The 13,901-nt window shown below is 49.4% G+C and overlaps 1 protein-coding gene across 2 annotated transcripts in view; it reads left to right on the forward strand.

The window, feature by feature from the left end:
* The window catches only part of ACO2 (aconitase 2), a 43,663-nt gene that overhangs the window by 14,212 nt on the left and 15,550 nt on the right, over window positions 1–13,901 (forward strand). Inside the window, exons 1-4 of one of the 2 annotated variants that reach the window (XM_037067984.1) lie at window positions 2,069–2,203; window positions 4,105–4,241; window positions 9,596–9,854; window positions 12,968–13,060. In XM_037067984.1, the coding sequence (XP_036923879.1) occupies window positions 2,084–2,203; window positions 4,105–4,241; window positions 9,596–9,854; window positions 12,968–13,060 (609 nt within the window). In that variant the 5' untranslated portion in view covers window positions 2,069–2,083. Of the gene's footprint in view, window positions 1–2,068; window positions 2,204–4,104; window positions 4,242–9,595; window positions 9,855–12,967; window positions 13,061–13,901 lie in introns of those variants that run through there. The other variant, XM_037067985.1, reaches the window with a different exon arrangement.

A 13,901-nucleotide genomic window follows, 5' to 3' on the forward strand; every position in this document is an offset into this window, starting at 1 on the left:
CACCACCTCTGTCACTGCTACTCTGGTCTAAGTCACCATCATCTTTCCCTGGCCATCATGTTGGCTCCTGCTGGTGTCCCTGCTGCCTCCTGTTCTACATACAGCAGCCAGGGAGGTTCTTGTAAATAAGGCAGGACATGTACTTCCTGCTCAGAATTCTCCCTTAGCTTTTCATCTCACTCAGAGTCAAGTCCAGAATCCTCACTATATTCTACAAAGTCCCATACAACTGATTTTCTGCTTCCTTTTCATATTATCTCTTACCTCACTCCCCTTTGTTTATTCTGCTGTGGCCACAATGGCTTCCTTGCTGCCCTCCCCCCATCCCCATATGTTTAAACAAATTTTTAAAAGACTTTTATTTATTTTTAGAGAGGGGAAGAGTGGGAGAAAAAGAGGGAAACATTGATGTTTGAGAGATACATTGATTGGTTGCCTCTGGCACACCCCGTACTGGGTACCTGGCCTGCAACCTAGGTATATGCCCTGACTGGGAATTGAACTAGTGGCCCTTTGGTTCATAGGCCACGCTCAGTCCACTGAGCCACATTAGGCAGGGCTAAAAATATTTTTAAGAGACCATCTTAAGCATTGTTAAGTTTACAGTTTAGCACATCAAGTACATTTGCATTGTTGTGCAACCATCACCGCCATCTGTCTCTAGAACTTTTTCATCATCTCAAACTGCAACTCTGCCCATTAGATAATAAATAACTCCCCACTTCCCCTCCCCCAGCCCCTGGAGACCACCATTCTACTCTCTGTGTCTTTGATCTTGATTACTCTAGGTACCTCATGATCATATTTGTCCATTTTCTTACTTCTTTTCTTTTTAATTTTTAAAAAGATTTTATTTATTTATCTTTAGAGGGAAAGGGAAGGAGAGAGGAGAAAAATATCAATGTATGGTTTCCTCTCTTGTGTCCCCTGCTGGGAACTGGCCTGCAACCTAGGCACGTGCCCTGACTGGGGACGGAACCTCGGTTTTTTGCAAGCTCGAGCTCAATCCAGTGAGCTACATCAGCCAGGGCTCTTTTTAATTTTTATTGATTTTAGGGAGAGGGGGAGAGGAAGAAGCGGGGGGAGAGAGACATTGGTTTGTTGTTCCACCTATCAGTCATTGGTTGCTTCTTGTATGTGCCCTGACTGGGGTTCAAACCTGCAACTTTGGTGTTTTGGGATGACACTCCAACCAACTGAGCTACCCAGCCAGGGCCGGGACTGCCTTATTTCACTTAGCATGTCTTCAGGGTTCATCCATGTTGTAGAATGTGTCAGAATTTTTCAGGCCTTAAAAATTTTTTTAGGGCTGACTAATATTTCCTTGGATGTATGGACCACATTTTCTTTCTTTCTTTTTTTAAGATTTTATTTATTTATCTTTAGAGGGGAAGGGAAGGAGAGAAGGAGAGAAACATCAATGTATGGCTGCCTCTCATGAGTACCCCGCTGGGAACTGGCCTGCAACCCAGGCATGCGCCCTGACTGGGAATCGAACCGCGATCGTGTGGTTCGCAGGCCCGCGCTCAATCCACTGAGCTACACCAGCCAGGGCGGACCACATTTTCTGTATCCATTCATCCCTCAGTGGGTACTCGGGCTGCTTCCAAGCTTTCGTCCGCTGTGAGTAACACTGCCGTCAATGTTCGTGAACGAGTAGCTCTACTTGCTGTCCTTCGGGTGCTACAGAGACTTCCTCATGTTACTCAGAATGGTGTGCAGTTTAGAACTTAATGATCTGTTTGTTTCTGGACTTTCCCACTTAATATTTTCAGACCGTGATTGACCTCTGGTCACTGAAACCATGGAAAGTGAAATTGGGTAAGGGGGAGCCTACTGCCCAAACATTTTACATTTAACAGGTAGTGCCTAATTAATTGTCTTTCAAAAATGTTGAACCTATTTACAGTCTAACCAAAAGCATCTGAGACTGGCAAATTATTGATTTGTCTTGTCACGGTTTGCTCTCACAAGGTTAGCCAGACCAGCCGTGTATTTAACCTGCTAACTGAGAGAGATCTGGTTGAGAAACGAGAGGCAGCATTCATTGGTTTGGTGCATTGGTATTTCCGTGGCACCTCCTATGTGTGAGGCCTGGTGTTCAGGCAGGGCGAACGTAGTTACTAATAAACAGACACAATCCCTCCCCTACGGGAGTTTACAGACCACCGCAGACGGCTCTCACGGTGGATGTCAGGAAGTAATAAGTGGGAATATATAAGGGGCTCTGATTGGGCTGCGCATCTGAGGATGATTCTCTGAGAAAGTGAAATTAATTTGGAACTTGAAGGATCAATGGGAATAATGTAGACAAAGGGCAGGTGGAGAAGAGAGCGAGCAGCTAATTTACAAAAAGCGGTAGCTCCGTATATAGGCCTTGGAAAGATGTGTATGTTGGTAAATGATAAAGGCCAGTTGCAGAACAGCTTGTCAGTTTCTCATTCGTGTGAAAAACACTCTAGAGGGGCCTGAGTGTATGCTTATAAATGCACAGGGGTAATAATAGAAACTGTGCCAAGTACTTGATGTGATCTCCCCTGTCATCACAGTATCTCTGTGGAAATGAGTGTTTAGCGTGGTAAATTGTCCACATGACTCAGATAGTCCACGGCCCATCAGACTTGAGCCCAGGTCCCCGCTGGGGTAGCAGTGGGTGGTGGCTACAGCTGCAGCCTTCTGCACACAGGCTATCGAAAGTCCTTTGATGTGTTCTTGGCGCGTCCTTCACTCCTGCCCAATGAGGCAGGTAATGGGGACCCCTTGGTGGATTTGGAGATGAAGGGCAGTGGCTCTGAAGCCTCACTGGGAGCTCAGTCCTGCCGTGGTGGGGAGGTGGGTGGTGGTGGAGGGTGCTGCTCCTGCCTGGGTGGGCTCCGACCACTGGATGACCTGAACAGGGCATGGTGCCCGTGCACTCGTATTGGTCCAGATGCTGAGGTTGGCAGGGGTTGGATTTAAATGTCCAGGGGACACAAAGAAGGGATCCTGGGGCAGTAGCTTGAGTGTTGCCTTGTCCTTGCCTGAGGGTGCATTCCCCCTGGGACTGCAGATACCTCCGAGAAGGGAAGCAGCTGTTTCTTTCCCTCTTTGGTTTCTCTGGGTTCATTTATTCTGCCCTGGTCACAGTGAACGCTGTGAGGGTTGTCATCCACGGTTTAAAATGAACTAATACCCCATCTCAACAGTCATTTGTTTACTATTGCAAAACAGATTGTTGTCCTCAAATTTAGAGGCTTAAAACCACAAATGCTTCTTGCTTCGAGTCTGTGGACCAGGACCTTGGGAGCATGGGGGTTGCTGAAGAATTTGCCATCTGGATGTCCTCCAGGGCTGTGCTTATCTGAAGGTTTGAGCTGGGGGGAGCACTGGCTGTTGAGGTGGCTGCCAGGTGGTGTTTCACACCCCTGGCAACCTGGTGCTGGTTATTAGCCTCAGTTCCCAGGTGGGCCTCTTGCGGGACTGCTTACCTATTTTAACACGAGGTGACTGTCTTCCCCCAGAGCAATCAAAGATAAAAGCCAGGTAGAAGCTATTCTTTTTATGACCTAGTTGAAGGAATGAGAGAATATCCAAAACCCATGCTTGGGGTTTTCCTCATTAATTCTTCCATCTATTCAACAGTTAGTTATTGGCTCTCTAGTATATGCCAGGCAGTCTAGATACAGAGATAGGTAAAACAAATGAAGCTTGATACCCACCCTCAGGGAACTTAGAATGCAGAGTGGAGTAGCTATGGCCTGCGTAGTGCTTCACAGCTTAGCGAGAACTTTCACATTCTGTTCTCATTTGTCCAGTAGCCCTGTGATCACCAGGGCTGGTTGGGCCTCCATTCCCGCCTCCTCTGGTGCTCAGATGATGGGGGATTTTCTTAGGTTGATAGAACTTGACCTTGATCCAGCAATTCTGATGACAAATCCCTTGCTCTTTCTCCTGCCATAAGCAGTGTTCCTTGTGGCTGCTGTCTCATCCACATCATCTCTGTACCTCAGAGGAGGAAACAGGGTTGCGGTCACTGAATACCCCTGACGTTGTCATTCCTCTCTCACTCATCACACTGACCCCTCAGTCCTCCGTTGACAGTTGCTGTTGTCTGTCTTCTTGCAGAAAGCCCTGGGTGTGCGGCAGTACCATGTGGCCTCGGTCCTGTGCCAACGGGCCAAGGTGGCCATGAGCCACTTCGAGCCCAGTGATTACATCCGCTATGACCTGCTAGAGAAGAACATTAGCACCGTCCGCAAACGGTAAGTCTGCGGAGGGGGCTGTGGAGAGGCCTACAGGTACTGCTCCTGCTGCCTGCCCCTTTTGGGGACAGAGGAGGTGCTCAGTAAAAGATGGTTGACGACAGTGGCAGCAGGATCAGGACTTTTGGGTACAAAGGGGGCCTTGCCCAGTTTCCCAGCTCATTCCGACATGTAGTCAGGGTTGCGAACCACTGTCCCCATCGATAATGGAACCTTGCACAAATATTTTTTTCCTCCTGGAAACAATATTTTATTTATTCTTGGAGCTTTCAGACCATAGCTCAGTGGAAAACTGCAAGAACACTTCCACCTCGATCTTCATTATGTTGGGAAGGAGGGTTAACGTGGAAGTTTGCCTTATGGCAACGTGACAAAGAGTAGTATTCACGTCTAGTCTTTGCACTAAAAAAATTAACCAGAGAAACTGCCTTTTAAGGCACTGGGAATATATTTGGTTTTACTTACATCAGTAAAATTAACCAAAGAGGACTTCCGCCAAGATGGAGGCAAAGGTGGAAACACTGTGCCTTCTCCCACAACCAAGTTTGAATACAACAAAGGTTTGGAGAAACAAAGACACAACCAAAGGACAGAAAATTGAACTATACGGAAGTCCGACTACATCTAACCGTTCAACAGGGACGGTAAGACGGGTGGAGCCAGCAGCGAGCAGGGTCGGGCAGGACAGGGCCCCCGACCCAGGCGCGCAGGCAGACAAGAACCAGCTGGGGTGCGGGGCAGATTGACCGCGGTCGCACATTTGCGCACAGTGAGACGGACCACGCAGGCCCCAGGGGGCGAGGGCTGACAGCGGTGGCACACTCGTGTGCAGTGGGACGAAACGCGAGGGCCCGGTGACGGCAGCAGCTGCGGCACCGGTGAGGGCCGAGGCAGCAGGCGGCAGACAGGACACCATAGTCCCTCTTTGACCCCGCCCCCACATACAGCGTCACAACCCAGCGACTTAGTTGCCCTGCGCTAGTGAACACCTTAGGGCTCCAATCCTGCTGAGTTAACAGGCACGAACAGCCCCGAGAAGAACTCAAAGTCCCAGAGCCCATAACTCTCAGCGACCGAGAAATTGCCAGCCTCTCAGAAGGACAATTCAAGACACTGTTTATCAGGATGCTCACAGAACTGGTTGATTATACTCACAAATTAGAGGAACATATGAAGGCTAAACTAATTGAAATGAAGGGAGATGTCCAGGAAACCAATAGCGATGGAAAGGAAACTGGGACTCAAATCAATGGAATGGACCAGAAGGAAGAACGAAACATCCAACCAGAAAGGAGTGAAGAAATGAGAATTCAAAAAAATGAGGAGAGGCTTAGGAACCTCCAGGACATCTTTAAACGTTCCAACATCCGGATTATAGGGGTACCAGAAGGGGGAAAGAAACAGCCACGAGTGGAAAACTTATTTGAACAAATAATAAAGGAGAACTTCCCCAGTCTGGCAAAGGAAATAGACTTCCAGGAAATCCAGGAAGCTCAGAGAGTCCCAAAGAAGTTGGACCCAAGAAGGAACACACCAAGGCACATCATAATTACATTAGCCAAGACTAAAATGAAGGAGAGAATCCTAGAAGCAGCAAGGGATAAGGGGACAGTCACCTACAAAGGAGTACCCATCAGACTGTCAGCGGATTTCTCAAAAGAGACCTTACAGGCAAGAAGGGGCTGGAAAGAAGTATTCCAAGTCATGAAATCCAAAGACCTACAGCCAAGATGGCTTTATCCAGCAAAACTTTCATTTAGAATGGAAGGATAGATAAAGTGCTTCTCAGATAAGGTCAAGTTCAAGGAGTTCATCATCACCAAGCCCTTATTATATGAAATGCTAAAGGGACTTATCTAAGAAAAAGAAGATAAAAATATTAACAGTGAAAGGACAGCAAACTCACAGTTATTAACCACACCTAAAACAAAAGCAAACCAAGAGGACAGCTAGATCAGGAGTGGAACCATAGAAATGAACACATGGAGGGTTAGCAACAGGGGAGTGGGAGGAGGAGAAGAGGGGAGAAGGTACAGAAAATAGCACAGAGGGTAGGTAGAAAATAGATAGGGGGGACGGCAAGAATAGTGGGGGAAATACAGAATCTAAAGAAGTTGAGACACGTGGTTATAAACTAAGGTGGGGAGAATGGTGGGGGAGGGAGTGTGCGGGTGGAGGGGAATGAAGGGGGGGAATAGAACAACTGTAATGGTATAATCAATAAAATATATTTTAAAAAATAAATAAAATTAACCAAAAGAAGATTTTTTTCCTTTGCCTAGTTATTCCAACCCTGCTTTAACCAGAAAAGGCCATAAACATTCAGCATTTTCCAAATTAGTACAGATAAGGGATGTTAAGTTGTTTTTTTTCTAATATTTTATTTATTTATCTTCAGAAGGGAAGGTAAGGGAAGGTAAGGGAAGGAGAAAGGGAGAGAAATATCAATGTATGGTTGCTTCTCATGCGTCCCGTGCTGGGAACTGGCCCCTGCTGGGAACTGGCCTGCAACCCAGGCATGTGCCCTGACTGGGAATCGAACCGTGATCCTCTGCTTCGCAGGCCCACGCTCAATCCACTGAGCTACACCAGCCAGGGCGGGATGTTAAGTTTTCATTGTTGCAATAGGGCAGGGGTTCTCCCTGGGGGTGGGGGTGTCGATTCTGTCCCCTGGGGGAATTTGACAGTGTCTGGAGGCATTTTTGGTTGTCATGGCCCGGGTGGGGTTTCGTGTAATCTAGCAGGTGGAGACCAAAATTAGTACTGAACGTCCTGCAATGAACAGGATAGCCCCCCAACAAAGAATTGTGGGGTCCACAGTGTCAGCGCTACCATGCTCAAGAACCCTTGGGTAGAAAAGAAGGCCCAAGTGAGGCTATTCTAAAAAGATGGTAGTGAATTAAAATACACTTACGGGTATTTTGGAAAGCCAGGGGGGACTTTTGGAAGTCACAGGGGGACTCTTCTTCCACCCTGTGTCCATGACAGGAGGGACCCAGTTCTGTTCCTGGGAACTGGCTCTGTCACTTGGTGAAGCAGAGGGAAGGTGGGACATGGAGGACCCAATTTGCTGTCCTCAGTTACTCCTCAAGGAAATGTGGTGATGCGCTGTCCTTAGGCTCTCGTCACTGTCAGGCTTTTTAATACAACTGCAGGCGGCTGCTGTCAAGGTCTTTGGTTTTAAGCCTGTGTGCTATTTTTTGTCTCCCCTGGGGCCCCGAAAGAGGGCCTGTGCTACACACAGTGGGCCTGCCAGCCGCGTGGATGCTGCTGCTCAAGGGGGCAGCTGTACCTCGGGCCGGTGCTATTTCTACTCAAGGTCCCGTGACAGCAGAGCCATAGGGGTTCTCAGAATTGCCAGTTGCTCCACTGTTGCCCACAGAGCCAGGGCCTTAGGGGACTCTGGCTCCCAGGGACTAGGTAAACTTGGGAGGGAGGGGCTGGAACCCAGGCTAGTGGAAGAGTCAAAGGCCGGCAGAGTGACGGTGATAGTAGTGACCGAACACAGGCCCAGCCCGCAGTGTCATGTAAAGAGCACAAACCGTGAGTCACACTGCTTGCTCACTCCATGTGCCACTTGCTAACTTTGCGGTTACTTCACCTGTGCTTCAGCTTCCTCGTCTGTGTTGTGAGGATAAAATGAGTTATATACAGTAAAGTGCCTAGCAGTGCCGAGCTGAAAGTAAGTGCTGTGATAAAACCAGTCTATAGTGACGGAAAGCAGACCAGTGGTTGTTAGGGATGGGAGTGGGCGTGAGGCCACAAGGGCACTTTTGGTGGTGCTGGGGGTGTTCATTATCTTAATTGTGTTTATTTTATAGGTGTGTACATATGTAGAAACTTAACAAGTGGTATGCTTTAAGTATATGCAGTTTATTGCACTCCACTTAATACCTCAATAAAGCTGATTTGTTATAACTGCTATCTGTTATCTCATTCCAGTCGAATCCCTGGACTTGTGGGTTGGTAAGCTCCCTGTAAAGGACAATTGCTCATCTGGTTACTCAGTGGGTTTAATTAATAGGGTCAGGTCATACCTCGCTGGTGTGGCTCAGTGGATTGACTGTCAGCCTTCGACCGAAGGGTTGTGGGTTCAATTCCCTGTTGGGGCACGTGCCTGGGTTGCGTCCCCAGTTGGGGACGTGCAAGAGGCAACTGACTGATATATCTCTGACACATTGATCTTTCCCTCTCTTTCCCTTCCTCTTTCCCCCTCTCTGAGAAGTAAATGAAATCTTTTTAAAAATTAAAAAAATAATAGGGTCAGGTCTAGACCCAGAGCCACTGACTCCCAATCTGATACTCTTTTTCCCTTGAGTTACTGGGTGTAAAGTGGAACTCTGCCCCTTCCCTGGAGGTCTCAGGTTTGGCATAAGCTTTGGGAGTGGTGGGAGGCAGTGTGAGGTCCAGCCATGCTGCTGTGCTGTGTGGGCCGCCCAGGGGAGTGAGCAGCAGCAGGAAATCATCAGGATGCCCACGGTGGGTGATTGAGAGCTGACCTGCACTGATCTCAGTCTGCATGGGGGGGCCCCAGGGAGAAGGAAACAGGGCACATGAGTCTTGGCAGGGCCTACATCTCCCCACGGGTCAGGCTTGGACTGCCATTTTAGCCCTGATGAGGAAGAGAGGGTGAGACAGGGAAATGGGGTGTGAACAGAGGGGGACCAATGAGAGGCTAGAGGCAGTGGTACGGGTTTCTGTTCCCGAGAGCTGACAGCCATGCCTCTCCGAATGGAGTCTCAGCAAGTGCTAGTGCAGCTCATGGGCAAGGTGTCAGCACAGTGGGGTAAGGAGGCCTCCGACATGGGGGCTGTGGGTGAAGAGTAGGGCTGGTTGGGTGAGGGGGTTGCTGGTTAGGATCCTCTGTCTCGGTGGGGCCGACAGCACGGGGGAGTCGTGGGTGGACAGAGAGAAATAGAGGGTTCAAGATGACACTGGCTGTGACCTTGAGCTGTTAACACCACTCTGCCGAACCTCCACTCCCTCTTGGTTGTTTTATTAAGTGCCATGGATGCAATGAGAATTAAATGGTGCAAAATATATATAAAAGATGCTCATCAAATAATAGTGATTAATTTGCTGGGGAAAAAAAACAGTCCTTTAAAAAAATCCCTGCCATCTCTTGGGCTGTTGTCATTCACTTATCCATCAAGTAACTTTCGAGCACCTAATAAGTGCCAGGTTCTGTGCCGTGTGCTGGAGGTGCCACATGAGCAGGACCATTCCATCCACCCTTGTGGAGCAGAAGGTCCCCTCCCTGTCCTCTGTCAGGGTGGCATGTGCGCAGGGGGAGTGCTCCGTGTGGGCAGGAGATTGTGCCGACAGTACCAGGCAGCCCCTTCCCTTCCCCCCAGACTGAACCGGCCTCTGACCCTCTCTGAGAAGATTGTGTATGGACACCTGGATGACCCAGCCAATCAGGAGATCGAGCGGGGCAAGACATATCTGCGGCTGCGGCCCGACCGCGTGGCCATGCAGGACGCCACTGCCCAGATGGCTATGCTGCAGTTCATCAGCAGTGGGCTGCCCAAGGTGGCCGTGCCATCCACCATTCACTGTGACCATCTGATCGAGGCCCAGGTCGGGGGTGAGAAAGACCTGCGTCGGGCCAAGGTGAGCTGACGGTTTTGTGGGGGGCAGGGGGTGTGGCATTTTGTGGCATAGATGAGAGGCAAAGCCCTCGCACTGGGCATGCTTCCAGATTCTACCGGGCTCTTTCTTTGGGTTAGTCTTTTTTTTTTTTAATTTTTTTTGTTCTTTTCTAATTCTTAAAATATCTTTTGCTCATTGCAAAGGTGTTAGAGAATACAGAGGAAACCTAAAATCATAATCATCCTTAATCTTACTACAGTTAAGGTTTTGTTTTCCTGGTCCTTTTTCTATTATATTTGAGAAATGATGTAGGCATCAGGTTCTGGCAAACACTGTCGGTTTCTCTGCAGAGGGCAGTTGAAATTTTCCGTTCTGCCAGCATCACGTGTGTGCTCACTCGGTCCTGTTTGACCCCCAGAGGTCCTATCAGGGAGGCAGGCTGATGGCTGTGATGTAAATTTGAGGCACCCAAGGCACTGTTCAGTTGAGTCCTGTAGCCTCATGGCTGGGAGTGGGGCCATATGACTGGCCTCCTCTGGGGGCTTTTTTCTTTTCTTTTGCTTGACGAGGTACAAAGGACTGTGTCATGCCGAATTTCCCCCTACCCTTCCTTATGAACCAAGTCCCGGCTCCTTCCCAGGCTCTGCCTGTGGTACCTTTGTGTGTGCTTACTCTTGGCAACAGCAGGTCTCTCTCAGATCTGGGCCTCTACCTTCTCCGCCCCCTGCAGTGGAAGTGGGCGCCCTTCATGGGGGCCTGTTGGCAGGAGCTGAATGCTGGCAGGCCCTCGGCCGGGCTGGGCACAGAGCGTGGCATGCTATTGAAAGTGCTGTGGCTCCCAGGGTCAACACAGCTTAAAGAGCCCCTGAGGCCCATGGGAAATGCTTAGGACAGCTTTCCCATTCAAGCCCTTTCTCCCCACCCCGGTGCGCTGGTCCGTGTCCTGGTTGCACAGTGGCTCTTTTCCCACTCAGCTGAACGAGTCCAGCCTGCTGCTGGAGGTTCCCATGTTAGTGCAACAGTGGTGGTGGTGACGCCACAGGGGCGCCTGTGTTGCCAGGAACTGGACGTGGTCAGGAACTGGAGCCTTGTCACCCCTCTTAGGGGTGACTGCCCACAGCAGGGCCACAACTTCAGGTCTGGCCCTCCCCTCACTTTGTGGATTCAGAATATACCTTCTGGAGATGAGAGTCACAGAGTCATAGGATTTCAGAGTTCATACCCTCATTTATTTAACAAATGTTTCGTGAACACTAATTATATGTAATACACTGTGCTAGGAATGCAGTGAACCCGACAGGTCCTGCCGTCCTGGTTCTGAGAGTCCAGTAGGGAAATAGAGCTAGTCACACGAATAGGTAATTGCCATTTGTGTGTGTTATGAAGGGAAAGCACAGGACTCCGAGAAGAAGGAAGGTGTCTAATTGATACTTTTGGGGGGAAGGATACCTCTTTGAGGATGTAACATGTAGGCTGAGACCTACCTGAGCAGATAAATGATGTTAACTGGAGGAAGAACATTCTAAAGTGTATGGAGACTCAAAGGCAGGAAGCAACTCCATGCACTTGTGGAATTGAAAGCAGGGGGCTGTGGGGCTGGAGCTCTGTGGAGAAGAGGGGTGGGGGGAGGTGGGCCAGGGCGGGTATGGACAGGGCCTTGGGGGCCAGGGGCACCAGCCTAGGAGCCATTGAAGGGTTTAGGCAGGGAATGGTATGGTCAGATTTACATGATTGGAGCCCAGAGAGGCAGAGTGACCTGTCCAGGGTCACACAGGCAACCAGAGGGATCTAGGCTGAGTTCAGGCCAAGCCACCTCCGCCTCTTCCCCCACTTGTGCAGATATACGACTGCCTGCCTCCTGCCCTTGGTGCCAGTTTTATAAGTGACTGATTTGTAAATTAAAAAGCCAGTATTGTTAATAATTAACCCAAAAGAGACCACTCTGGGGACTCAAGTTCTTTGTCTGCCATTCTTTTTTTTACCTAGGAGAACCAAACGGGCCCTGAGAAGGATGTGTTGCTGGTCTGGGGTGTGGGCGAAGCGGGTTACACGGTCTTGAGGGTGTTCTGTTGAGGGCCCAGGGGAGCTGACAGTGGGTCCCTCCTTTGCCTTGGAGCATGACTGTCCCGTGCCCAGAGGCCGGCAGGTCTCATTTCCTAATGTTGCCTTTGGAACTCTGTGCAGTCTGTGGTGGTCCCACCCCTTTTGACACTGGCGTTTCACCTGTTCAGCGGCAGGCATGCCAGCCAGCTAAACCCTGGTCTCACGTCAGTGTGCTAGGAAGCTTGCCTTGCCCTCTGAGGAAGCTGCCTTCAAATTACAGACAGAATGGGTATAGCCCGTCCCAGTGCTTTGTTGAAACCTACGTGTCAGAACGTGGTTCATCTGGCAGTCTTTCTCTTGGGAACCATCAGCACATGTTACACACTATAGACCGTCTGCGCCGTGCTCAATGCGGATCTGGGTGTACTGAGATACAGCGTTATTTTATATCAGAACGTCACTCTCAGGCCCTGGGGTTGAACAGGCCTGGTTTCAAACCCTGGCTTTCGTCTTTAACTCTCTGTTTTTGTGTTTGTAAAACGGGCTTGATGACAGCACCTTTCCCCTCATGTGGTGGCCGTGTGGGTGGTTAGCATGGTGCCATTTCTGTAGCTGGGTGTTCATTCAGTAAAGGACAGCCAGGGTCACAGAGGAGGCGTCGAGGCTCAGATAGTGGAGCAGCCCCGCCGTTCCGGTACGCCCTCACTGGTGGCCTTGGCGGAGGACTGGGTGCCGCAGGGCTCCTTGGAGGACATATAGCCCAATTCCTTCTATAGCTAAAGGAACTGAGACCCAGGGCAGGGAAGGAAGTTGTTCTGGACCCACTCCCTGGCCAGGAGTCGCAAAACTGGGGCTTTCTCTCTGCTCCCTGTTTTTTCTCCCAGGCCTGCCAGCTGAAACTGGGCCGGCATCCAAGCCCTTGGGGTGTTTGTAGGAGGCCTGCAGGAGAGGGCTGTCCTCGAAGGCCTGTCCTCGAAGTGCCAGCATTTCAGAGTCACGGGTGGTCGGGTAGAGGGGGGCAGGCATGAGCAAAGGTTGTTCCAGACACAAACTGTGTTACTAATGCTCTGGTTATTGATTTGTCTCAATAGGACATAAACCAAGAAGTGTATAATTTCCTGGCAACTGCAGGTGCCAAGTATGGTGTGGGCTTCTGGCGGCCTGGCTCTGGAATCATTCACCAGGTAAAGCAGGGTTTGGCCTGCCTTTTGTTGAGGGGGTGATGGGCTGCCCCTAGGGAACCAGAGAGCACCTCCAGGCCTGTGGGGGTAGGCAGCTCGGGAGAGGGGTTTGGATTGTATCAACATCTCAGGCAGCCCTAGGGCTCTTTCTCCATTTTTAAATTAATTTTTATTATGTCAAGTTACACATTCTCACTCTCCATGTAAGAAATTAAAATAGTCCCTTCTGACCACTTCAGTAACCAACATTTTAAGTTTGACATATGTTTCAGAGCAGAAACAAACCAAGCAAACAATAGAATGGGAACAGAACCCCAGAAATGGAGACCCCATGGAGCGTTATCATCAGGGAGGGTAGGAGGGAGGATGCGGGGAGGCCCTGGGAGTAAGAAGCGTAAATGATGGGTACAAAACAGACGGGGGGAGGTTAAGAATAGTCTAGGAGATGGAGAAGCCAAAGAACTCACATGTATGACCCGTGCATGCAAATGGACTGAGGGGGGCATGGAATGTGAGTAGGAGGAGGGTACAGGATGGAGGAGGATAAAAGGGAGAAAAAATGGGACAACTGTAATAGGACGATTAATAAAATAGTCTCAAACCGAAAAAAAGAAATCACTGACTGTAGAGGCTGGTTTGGGGAAAGTAGCAAGAGGAGGTGATAATTGTCCAGTACAACATGTAAATAAATCTAAGGCTTCTTTTACTTGTGAGATAGTGTGATTTAATCTGAATATATTATTAATCCTTTTTAAAATATTTTATTTATTTTTAGAGAGCAGGGAAAGGAGGGAGAAAGAGAGGGAGAGAAACACAAGTATGTGCTTCTTTCGTGTGCCCCCTA

This window comes from Sturnira hondurensis, unplaced genomic scaffold (assembly GCF_014824575.4).
Source record: "Sturnira hondurensis isolate 20B ecotype Veracruz unplaced genomic scaffold, ASM1482457v3 Scaffold0017436, whole genome shotgun sequence".
NCBI lineage: Eukaryota > Metazoa > Chordata > Mammalia > Chiroptera > Phyllostomidae > Sturnira > Sturnira hondurensis.